Genomic DNA, 12436 nt, shown 5'->3' on the forward strand with positions numbered 1-12436 from the left:
GATCGCACTTACAGTTCACTTGTGCTAATGACGGTTGAGAGAGGGGGAGCCCTTTACTTATCGTTTTCTCTTTTTCATCATCATCTTTTTGCGTTTCTTCTCCTCTTCCTCCATTCGCATGTCTTCAAGGTCCTCTTGCATACCAATCCGGGCACTACGGGCCTCCTCCTTCATTACCTCCGAGAAACGATTATTCTCCATAGCCCGATCATCGAAGGGCTCCTCGTCCCGATAACGATTCCGGTCGTAGCCAAAGATGGCCCCAATCATAGAGGACACATCCATCTTGGAATCGGAATCATCGATGAAATCGTCCATTTCGCTATCCTCATCGTCTTCCTCGTCGGGCTCACCCTCGGATTCGGATTCGATGCGATTGGGGCGTCCTCGCTCCAGTCGCTGTTGCAACTGGGATCGGGCGGGACGGATGGGTGAGGGTGACCGGGATCGGGGCTGAATCTTGGGCCGTTTGGCCGGTGGAGGAGGAGCAATGGCTTTGGCCATCTTGGCTTCCACTTTCTTGGCTTTGAGCACGGCCGGATGAAATTCAGGACCCACGATTACGGGCTTCTTGGGCGGCTCAGGCGGAGGCGCGGGTTTGACACTTGTACTAGGTTTTGATTTGGAATGGGGAGATTCGGCACGTTTACCATTACTGGGTTGAGATTTGTTACTAGTGGCGGCGGTGGCGGGATTGGTGTTTTCGGAGGATCGAGGCAATTTTCCGATTTTCCGCAGGTAGCTATTCCGCTCTCGGAGATAATCGTCTTTCTCTTTCTTGGTCATGGGTCGACCAAATTCAGACTCTTTGACGGCCTTGGACTTGTCCACTTTGACGGGTTCTTTGCTCTTCTGCTTGGCCAGCTTCATGAGATCTTCGAACGAGGGTGGGGGCGGCACCTTGGCGGCCAAAGCGCGTCGTTTCCGGCTGGCCTCGGCCTCCGAGGAGCGCTTCTTTTTGGACGTATCCTCGTTGGGCTTAGGTATGAGGGCGGCAGTGCCGCAGGAGGAGGAGGAAGAGGAGGAATGGCGGTGACTGGTGGTGGCGCGGGGGCCGCGGGCCGAACTCGAGCGGGCGGGCCGTGACTCCTCACCATGAGTTAAAGAAGCCTTGACTCGTTCCACGGTTTGGCCCAGCTCCTTATTCGACTTCTTGAGGTTGCCGGTTTTGGTGAATTTGTCCATGGGATCGACGGGATTGGCTTCGTATTTGGTGACCAGTTTCTCGTAGAACTTTTGAGCGATACTCGACTCGTAGCCGTAGTCATCTTCATCACATTGTTCGCGCCCGGCCAAGGTGTCGGCCGTGTCGCGGGAATTGCGGGCCTCAGCAATGACAGCTTTGTTGGCCGACTTGGTGCGCTGTAGCATCGAGTTCATGGCCCTGTAAAAGGAAGAAATAAATGACAATCACCTTCTGGGGCTGGACAGGGATCAAGCCGGATCGACCCGATGGCTGGGGCAACTCACCGGACGGATTTCTTGTTGCCTCGACGCAATTCCATCAGTTTGCTTTGCTTCTGGCGATCTTTGGCCTTTTGACTCCGATCCTCTTGGTCCTTTTGTTCCAAGAAGCGGCGCACATTTTCAGAGAGCTTCTTCTCTTTGGGACTCTTCTTATTCACCGATACCTGAAACCCAAATTGAAACGTTCATGAGTTAAGGCCCAGATGTGCTTTTCATGGCCTTCATGACCCTAACCCAGCCCAGCCTCGCTGGAACTTTTTGACTTCTAGCCCAGGCTAGTCAGTCTCAACCCGGTCAGCCCGCCCGCCCGTCAGCCGGTACAGGGCTGATGGAGCTCATCCTACCCACCGACCTGGGCATGGAGCCCACGGGCGTGACGGACCCGGTCCAGCTAGCTACCACACCCACTGGACAGGGCATCATTCACCTGGAAAGCTGGAAACGACGCCATTTTGAATGAGAAGCCACGCTGTCCAAGTGAGTCCAGCTCAGTGGGGCGCCATCCAAATAGTCGTGACGGAGGCCCGTTGAGCGGCCCTCAGGGGCGTGGGCCTACCCACGGCGGTTCCCGCCCTCCAAGCCCAATTGGCCAGAGAGGTGGCCGAGCCCGCCGTCTGGCGGCTAGTCCGGGACCTGGCTGCTGGATGGACGCCCTCCAGCCCTTCTTACCTTGGTGGAGAAATTGGTGATGGCCGCTTTCTTGGTGCCTTGCTTCTCCTTGGCCAGACCCAAGAGCTGGCTGAAGTCCATGATCCAGGCAGCGCACCCCTGCGGATCGGCCTCACCGCAATTTGCTTCCTGACCCGCCTCCGGCAATGACCCGTCAAGCGTGGGATTTCAAGATTCTGGCCACGGATCGACCTCTCTGTCTGGATGAGGCTCGTGAGGGTCTGAGTCAGTTCACGACGACGTTGCAGCACTCCTCGCACTACTACTAACTCAACACGCCAATTCAGGCTTGCCCACTCAGCCAACTACAAGATGGCCAACTAACCCTGTTTGGAAGGTCAACTGACTTAGGGAGGCCAAGGCCCTATGCTGAGACTATCATGGATTAAGCAGATAAGTTTGAGCTATGATCGAGGGTTAGTTTTCTTCAAGATGGAAGCAGTGTCCACCGTGTCCACCCATTTCCGTTTGATCTTCGTTCCCCATTTTTGTGCCAGTTTCGGCCCAACTGGCCACTGGTGGGCTGATTGGTCCAAGATGTCGAATAGGCTGGTGGGCTGGTGGTGGGCCTAGCTATCTGTCAGTGACTCCCTGTGGCTGGCTGGTCTAGATCTATTGGGCTGATCTTGGGACCATGATTGAGGGTTGCGGTTAGAAGCATCAGTTTAACGCCAAAATTGACGGGGCGTCACTCACGGGACGACGCACGAGCTCTCCCAAAAGGCCCGATGACCTGGTCCACCCTCTGGGGGACCTCTGCTTAACGTGTTGGTGGTCATTATAACCGAGATGACGTCTTCGATGGACCAAGAGCTCAAGGAATGATCGTAGCTCAGGCGGCCATTTGGGCTCTATTAAACGTGAATCACAGTCTTCATGGGATAAATAATGCCATATTTTCATCCATCGATGTCCGGGGGGGTGCATGATTAATACATCCTTTAATCGGATTTTTCTCGGTCGGGTACTAAGTTGCTGGGTAATTGTACCTGTGGTTGCATCTGTGTTTTTGCATCGGTCATAAGAGTCGGCAAGCCTGTAGGCCCCACTGATGGGCCTAAACCTCCACATCTCTGCTCACTGCTGATTTAAGGGCCCTTCAGGGTGCCGTCAGCGAACTCGGTTATTATGAAATTGATTCCGTTTAGATTCTGTTGCTCTTCCAGTGGAAGGTGCGTGTTTTCACCGAAAGACGCAGCAGTCATGTTATTGGGCAAAAATTGTAAATGAAGTGGCTCCTTTTGAAATGTTTTTATATGCGAGTAACCAAACGGGTACACGATTGTGATAGCCATGTCTTCAACATCAATGCATCTTCTCCCTTAAATGAATGGCATCTATGTCCTCCCGTCAAGAAATCGGCCCAGAGCTCGGACAAAAACGAGTTCCAAGGCTAATTAGAGCTTCTTGTATTAGTTTCACACTAAAGTCATTTCATTCGTTCGGTTCGATAGTCTTCTTCTCCTAAATCAACCTGATTAATGGAATGCCATTAAAGGAGTAAGCGTACTTCTAGATCTTTCAACTATTCAACAAATGATGGCTCCCACCGCAAATAATTGTGCCCAAAGTTTAATCTTTCTTTAAACAAAAACCTAACACTGTTCGCCGAAGTGTATTCTCATTTGGGATAGGGCGCTCGTGGTCACCTTATCAAGTTGACGATCAGCTAACTTTTAAAGTTTCTTTATACATGAAAGTGTTGACAAATCGGATGTTTTCGAACAAAGTCAAGTTTCCTTTTCTGTTAGACAAAAAATCAAGAAAATCACAATAAGCTGTAGGGTTATGGTTGTGCCAATTTGCACTTTTTGTCCTAAGTTGGCTGATAAGTAGTGACAGGCATTTTGCGGTATTTCCTGAATGGTCTTGCATTTTTGAATACGGTGTTAGAAAGACGTAAGTCAAGTTTTCGGTTCCTTGGCATTTCATCGTCAGTCATCGGAATACATCAACAATAATTCTTCTGTTTTGTGTTCCTCAAGTCAGGGCAAATGGGGTTAATAGGGGCAGCCATGAACTGGCACCACTCTTTTACCCAGCGCTTTTTAGGCTGACGTGAGATACCAAAACAAATGCATAGAAGAAGAATGAATGAATCAGTGTCGAAAAACTGAGCAAATGGAAGTGGTGGAATGAACGAAAATAAGTTGTCAGCCAATCCCAGGTAAGATTGGGTTTGAAGCCATGGACACTCATTTCGGGGGTACAATAGGCATGAATCTTTAGAAACCAGATTTCAATGCGCCAGGCTGACGTTTTACTCTGGGCAATGGGTGAACGCTTCGAATGAGCATCGTTGAACCCCAAAGCACCCGCCAAGAACATTTTTCCAATGTGGTGAGAAAGCCAAGCAGACCAGTCATCAAAGAAGATGACTGACTGATGATCGATTAAACAATTGCGTGAAAAGTAATGCCCTCTCAAAGTACAGTACTTCAGATGGCACAGAACGAATGTGATCAAATTTTACAAAAGGGTCAGCCCATTCAGTGGGTGAAGAGTTAGGTAGAGAGATTGAGCTTTGAGAGGGCATAAGTTTTGATCTAGTCGTTCGATTGAAATGCAATTTGAAATAGATCGTTGCAGTGACCTGAGACCTGTATCATATGCGTGTTCACAGTGATAAGAATAGCTTTTAAGGTTTTGACGGACATACCCAAACTCATCTCGGCATTCTTCTGCCTCAGAACATCATAGGAAACCACTTTGAACTGATTGCTTCATGGATAGCTAGCCCACATGCAAAACTTGTATCCCTAAACACAAGATAAAAAATAGAATTTTCAAAGACCTATGCAATGAAAATTAGCACTTCATCATAATTTGTGGTGTCATCTATTACACCACTGTCTAGTTACATGGGATTTAATATGCTTATGGCGGACGCAAGGTCCGCCATGTCAATGAGTCGAGAGATGGTAGTTGACTGGTTAATTACCAAGACTTCCTAGCTATTTATATAAATCACAGATGACTCAAAGTGAGCGAGCATATGCTCGCCACATTCTCAATTTCATCGTTTTTAGCCCCAAATGACCCCGGTTATATCTTAATTCAGTTTCCCAAAGAAAGAAGAAAAAAAAGAAGAAAGTGAAAGATTATTCTTCTTTTTCTTATATCCAGCTGAAGTAGAAAATTGCGAATACAATCGTGTTTGATACTTGTAAGTGATATCATATTCCTATACTGATGTGAAAATCCACGCATTTCTTATTGGGACATTGAAGCAGGAAAGGAAGATGACGTCACCGTCAAACTTTAGGAAGTTACTTACCCTTTTTATGCTTCATAGTTCTTCGTTAAGGGATTAAATTAAAGTTCCGGTCTTCAATCCATATAAGGAATGGTTCATTTAGCATTGTATTTTTTTAAACTGTCACAGTATTACTCAGTGACATGCTAAAAATGAGTTTTTTGCTGGAAAAAAACATTTTTGTACTTATTCTTCCTCTATTAGAACTTTCTGTTTTTTACAAAAGACTTCTTGAAACCTTAAAAATGTGTTTTGTCTAATATTGTGACTTGTATCTTGGATTTTTAGTACCTCTACTGTTTCGAAAATTCTGCCGTAATGACCTCCCAAAATTTCGTGCTGATATCATCAATCGGCTGCTACTTAGAGGAGTCAATATTGCCTCCTCCTTATAGTATATATGCTACGATGCTAACGTTCGCTCATAATCTCGTTTTTTGAGTGATACCCTCGACTTAGAAGCCTCTGACGGGGTCATCGAAATTACCACCAATATGGAAATAAGCCTCTTTCTTCTTCGGTGCTTGAAACTTTTTTGTTAAGTACTGTACTCGTATTTTTCAACGAGCTATACTCTCAAGACTTCTAATTGATGACACATTTTGTTGTGATGAAAACAAGAGCAATGTCTTGGAATTCGTCCAAGAAGTAAATGAAGCTATTTAATTACAATCATCTTTCTGCTTGATTTTGCGTTTAAATTCTTTGGTTAACCATGTCCGTTTCATATTGCAAAGTCCTATCTTGAAGAAAACAAGACCCTTCAGTTATTTATGAACCAGCAAACGGCTTAAGCATAAGCCTGAAATTTGAATTGACTTGTGATACTTGTGACCCACAAACGACGGTTTTGAAAAAGAAACAATTATTCCCTGTGCTTGTCGGCAAAAAAAGTGTCATCAAAAGATCTGAGACCAAAATTGAAACATTCCTAATAGCCAACGAATCACTTTGCTTTTTTAATAACTGGAATGGTTACTACGTTCTTGACGAGATGATCGAAGTAAGTCCTAAGAATATCTTTTTGATCCTGATTACGGTACTGTGTGTGTGAATCATTAGATTATACGAAGAATTATATTAATCTCAACTGCTTATCGTCGGACGGGAAGAAGAAAGGAGAAATCCTTTTTAACTTGATGATCTCTCGTCGCATCGAGCGTCGTTGTTTAGGTCCCTTGGTTATTCACTTATTCGGGAAAAAGGTGAAAGGTTTTGACGAAAAAACTCACGATTTCTTTAAATATCCATCAGAGAAATTGTCCTTGCTTCTGGCTGTCAAAAAAAAAGAAGATAAATAAATAAACAAGCTGTGCGAAGAGCGATTCTTATTCACAGGATATTCTATTTTGCGAAGCCATTAAGCGAGTAATGCTCAAGGTTGATGCCCTCAATTACATTTATAAAGTCGTGCAATCACGGGATTATGATTGGGTCATTGAACTGCAAACTGCAAATTTTTTGTTCATAGACCAATAATTTGACCATGAAGTTAGGCCCTGGCAAGCGAATAGAAGAGTTAAATTGCATGGAAATCATTTGAGGCTCCCTCCAGCTTTCATCGTTCTGATGGACGGTCATTGATTAAGGGAAATAATTAAAAAAGATGGCAATTTCCCCGCTTCCATCGCATTAAATTTGGAGAGGCCTTATTTTTAGTGGAATAACATTGACAACAGACCTTTTTATGTTGTTGATAATGATGAAAATGACAATGTTGTTGTGGTAGAGGAGTACTCGTTGAATAAGTTTCTGTTCTCCTGCTGGATTGTTCATAATTGCGAGGTCTTTCGAAAAGAGCGCTTCAACCCTCCACCGGCATCTGCAATAGGGTACCCTCACGTGGTTTCGTGTGCGCATATTTTGAGATGCGATACGTCGTACTCAGTTGCGCCTCCTACTGAGACTATCAGATAGTTTCGTGAACGCACATTTTGAAACGCGACTGGGTAAAATTTAGTACTGTCGCATTTCAAAATTTGCGTTCACCAAACCACGTGGGGGTACCCCTTTGGAAGGAAACTTGGACCATGTTGACGACTCGGCGTTGCCGTTCCTTTTTGTTCCATCGATAAGAAAATCAAGTAGGCATTAACATTTTGCAACTTTAACACGAAATTCGCCGGATTTTTTCCCACCCTCCTGCAGGACAATGCAACCAGGTTTAAGTTCAAGGATTGCTCAAGGATTTTTGATTTGATACGAGCGGGAGTGTTTCCACGAGCATTCATTCATGTTCATCATTTGAATTTACCGAAACATTCGTGTTAGGTTGTACGTAATTGAGAGCATACCTCACATACTGTCAGTACTGTAAGGTAATAAGATGGAACGAATGGAACGCACCTGGCTGCCATCAAGCGTTTGCTTTGTAAGATAGGAGTCCGTTGCACGTTCTTTTCAAGCATTGCATGCGACGGATTTCAAGATGCCGTCAGGTGGAAGAACAAGCTGGAGGAAAAACATGTTTTCCTAATTACGTACCACGGTGGTACTACAATACTGATAAAGTTTTCGTGCAAATGCCAAGACTTCTAATAACGGTTTTCATTGTTATTGAAACCAAAGGAACAACTTTTGTAAAAAAAAAAAAGGCTTGGATTTTGGATCAGATGAGGATATTAATCCACTTAAAACCTACAAAGAGATATTATTTTGAAAACGTAGTCAATAGATGTTGGGAGTAACTTTAGTTGCGTTTCCAACATTTTTTTTATTCAAATCCATGAAGCAAACGATAAGATATCTCGTTTTCAAAGATTGCATTTACATTAAATTTGACTACAAATTGCTCCGGTTAGATCTTAAAGCAATTGCCAAGAAATAGAATGAGCTTTTTCTATGCCTAAAATTGAAATGGAAATATTTCACTTTTCTGAAGCAGGTCGAAAAACCCGAATATAGTTTGCAATATAACTTAAAACTTACTTAATGTCAATAATTCACAATTGTGATGCCATACTTGTCAATCGCATTTTGAACCAAGCTCAATCTTGAACTTTGACGAAATTCTATTAATGTTGAATGAAAACATCGCTAGTACGTAGAAATTAATTATTGCAAAAAGTGACAAGTTTAAAAATTGAAGTGTCACAAGTATCGTTCAAATATTTTAGAAACATGCTGGAATAGTGTAGCTTTTGGCACTTAAGTAAAATGAAAGGCAGTTTTACATCTTTTGTAAGTTGTACGTGACATATTTTGCTACTTTTAGCTTTGAAAGAAATCTTCGAGAAAATGGAAAAATAGTATTTCTTCTCGTGTCATTGAAAAAGACAATAATATGCCTTGAGAATAACTGGAAACATAATGAGGCCATTTTTCGATCTTTTGAGGCGTAAAACGCAACTTTCAACTTGCAATAACTAAGCACCTGCTCAATAGAAGTTTATGAAATTTTAGGCCAATACGTAACTAAGAGTATGTTTAACACTCATTGACGACCTTTTTGACAATGATGCATTTTAATGAGCTTTAAGTGATTTAACACACTTATCTGAGCCACTTTTAAACATGTGTATTTCACAAAAGTTGTTCCTTTTGTTTCTTTGACAAAGAAAAGCCTATCTTGATGTCTTGGCATTTGAGCAAACGATTCACCCGAAAATATAACCACTGTGGTACGTAGAAGTGCAGATGGTTTTGTTTTCATTCCTAGAGAGCCATTGCTTTTAAGTCAGTGAGTGGTCCCGTACGCGTTCTCCTCCACACCCAAGGAGTGAATTGCTGTGGACTCGCCGTGATAGTAACTGAGAGTTATCGGTGTGGTTACATGTGTGGTATATTCGAATATCAAGACGCTTTCTGAAACGGCATTTCAGAAGCGATTCCATCCGTTTGGTTTCCACCTCCTGGTCTGGATTGGTTGATTCTTACTGCGCAGCTGTACCCATGCTCGGGCCTTAAGGGAGCAAGGTCGTCTGTTCAGCCTTTGAATGTCTACTCTCTCGACCTCTGGCCCGGCTACTTCAGCCTTTTGAAGACAAGCATATTCTTGATGAGTCCTTTTGTGTCCAATTCAATAAAAAAAAGTCTTTGGAACGAGTTCCATGAGTGTGGCACAATCGATGTCGTCCCTTTGAATCCTGACGGTGGTCAAAGGAAGTGCCTAGTTCTCATCATTGTGCTGGGATTGGATCCCCAACGACTTTTTCCTGGCCTTTTCTTCTTCGTTTGGTTCTTGTATGCACCTCTTATGGCCATATCAATGGACTGATTTTGTGAAATGCAAGCCGTGAGCAAATGATTCCATACAAATCCTGACAAAGCGCGGCAAGGGGTTCGTGCTGGGATTGGATCCCCAACGACTTTTTCCTGGCCTTTTCTTCTTCGTTTGGTTCTTGTATGCACCTCTTAAGGGCATATCAATGGACTGATTTTGTGAAATGCAAGCCGTGAGCAAATGATTCCATACAAATCCTGACAAAGCGCGGCAAGGGGTTCGTAAATAGATTGGGCAACCTTGACCTTGTTTGGCAAATGTGAGCTCCTTTTGAACCTTTTGAATTGCTATTGGCCGTGCATGCATCTAAGGCTTTATCTTGCGAGGAATTGGAGCCGGAGGCTGGCACCGTTTAAAGTTGGGATCATATCCACATTTGGGACACGTGACTTTGCCAATGGATATGAGTTGCAAAAGTTTGAAACGTCGAAATACCGATGAACTGTTTTTCTTTTGCAACAACCCATCTTATCTAATAGAGCCAATAGATGCATTCTCGTTCGTTCCGGGAACGAAAATCCGTTGCTTTAATGACCTCGAACCAATAACTAGTCACTGGAGCTATGTTTTGAGCTTTATCCTGATCAAGTGCCGACTTGAATTTGAAAACATGGCCGGATCTAAGCCCAATTACTTGGTAATTTCCCTTCCCGGTCTCCTGAGAATGCTGAGAATGCATTGCTTCAAAGGATTAGTCAAAAAATAATTCACAAGGAACCTTGATCCCTCGTTTTCCACATTCTAAGAGACAGGGTATCATAGATGAGGATTTCAATGTGGTTCGAGAGCTCTATAATCTTCCCGGTGGATTGGTTTTTTTTTTATGGCAAGAACTTAGGAGAAGAACAGTTACCTCAGTTCTGGAGGGGGATTTCATCCACGTAGATTTCAGCCTACAACCAATGCTTGAAGAAGTTAATTGTTGTTCGACCCTCGAACCCGAACAATATCCTCACTTAAATGTGGTATTTTCAACAGCCCTTGATTGGATATCTATTTCCGTTCAGAGTGGCCAAACTACCATCAACCGAACACATCATTTCCTGATTTCCACTGAATTTGTTGTTTTCAATACTCAACGGAACTCCAGTTATTTTTCCACATTCCATTAGCCAACAAAGAAAAATACGAATTTCAAGCAGACATTTTCAATTCATGTAGAGCAAAATAAAAGAAATGAGTGTGAAGGGAACCTCAAAAGCGTCTCATCTGTTTCGGTCGGAGCAATTTATTCATTGATATTCCCATAGATGAGGAACCATCTGACTGACCTTGGTGAGGCCAGTCACATGTTTTGGCTTTGCAAAATTTGCGTTTATCTTACTTCAAAGGTGTCCGTGTACGCGATATGGGTTTTGATGTGGGAACAGAATTTCCCTGAGAGCACAACGATTGGTTCAACCAACCACCCAACCAACATCTTACCATCTTGAAAAGGTCGAAGCAGATGATGCCTCATCAGCAACAATTGTTCCCTCTCATAGCTTAGCAGGTACGGTTTAAAAGTCTGATAGGGCCTAAGCGATAGATTACGTATATGTACACCTAAGAAGGAGGAGATCTAGGACGAGGAGGAGGAACAAGCGGAGCAGAAAACGAAGGAGATGCCTGAGTCTGGAACGTCTCCTTGCGCTCTTTTCCTTTTAAGCCCCTTTTCAAGCTGGTGTTGCTTAAATCAGGCCCTCTCCGTTCCTCATTTCTTGGCGAAGGAATCTCGCGAGAGACAATGGAAATGGACAAGGCTTAATTGTTGTTTGAAATCAAAATCGACCATAATTGTGTCTGTTCCGGTCGTAATTGTGTTCACGCCGAAATACATTGATGCACACTTGCTCAATAACGTCCATCCTCTGCAACCAACACTCTTCCTGAGGGATGAGCGCAATTGCTTTCGACAGCATAACTTGGCCCAACATTATTGCCTTCTCCTCCTCTTTGTCGTCGTCGTCGTCGTTGTTGTTGTTGCTCTGTTTCCCTTTCTGTCGAATTTGTTTCCTCTCACTTATGATGTTGCTGAGGTCTTACTCGGCCTTGCCAGCCTTGCCCGGCCTTGCCCGGCCTTTCCGTTTGACCGCTTCGGCGCTTGACACTCCGCCTTGCTGCTTGTCCTGGCCTCAATTGAGTCTCGAAACAAGGATGATCGAACTCGCGAAAATTGGAAAATGAGTTCAAGGAATGACTGGATAAATGAAGTAGCTGGCTCGTACTTAGTTCCTAACCATGGCCCAAAATAGAAGGGTTAGTTCCTGTTACAGCATGACACTGTCTTCACAAGGCATGATTCAAAAATGATACCTGTATGTGGTAATCAGAGATGTGTTGTCGGCCTTCGAATTCCACTGCAACTCGGAAATGAGTTGAAGTTCATGATAATTGGCACTCCGATCCGATTTGAGGTTAGAGTCTGAAACCTGGATCCTACATATTTGCTAACCCTTCTTCATTCTCTGGCCAAGAGAATCTAATGACCACAACTCAACCACAGTCTCCGACATAATGTTTAGTGATACCGTAAACCAGCCCTTGTGTGGCAAATTGAACTCAACTTCTAGAGAGGGGTAGAGTGGCTTTCTCTTGACCTAGAAGGTCCATTCATGTTAGATAAACTGTCAAGAAGGTGTAGGTACTGTAACGTATTCAGTGTAGAATCTCGACATAGATTGCCTCAATCAAAGGCCTCTGTCGTTCCGCAGGTCGGCATGCCTAGTTGTGCGTACGTTATATTGGAAAAGCCGCGTTCCAAAATCTGGGGGAGCACAAAGTTTAGATATTAGATCCACTGTACAGTATGGTATGAGCCCTCTCATCGGTGAGCGTTGTCT

At 44.0% G+C, this 12436-nt stretch overlaps 1 protein-coding gene across 1 annotated transcript; it reads right to left on the bottom strand.

Annotated features, from left to right (window-relative positions):
• Positions 1 to 2428, bottom strand: LOC131880941 (protein SPT2 homolog; the record flags this gene model as incomplete). Its single annotated transcript, XM_059227673.1, is given in 3 exon segments — positions 1 to 1384; positions 1471 to 1631; positions 2137 to 2428. Coding segments are annotated over 3 exon segments (1569 nt in total). The 5' UTR covers positions 2218 to 2428.
• Positions 2429 to 12436: the final 10008 nt, after the last annotated feature.

This window comes from Tigriopus californicus, chromosome 5 (genome assembly GCF_007210705.1).
Source record: "Tigriopus californicus strain San Diego chromosome 5, Tcal_SD_v2.1, whole genome shotgun sequence".
Classification (NCBI taxonomy): domain Eukaryota; kingdom Metazoa; phylum Arthropoda; class Copepoda; order Harpacticoida; family Harpacticidae; genus Tigriopus; species Tigriopus californicus.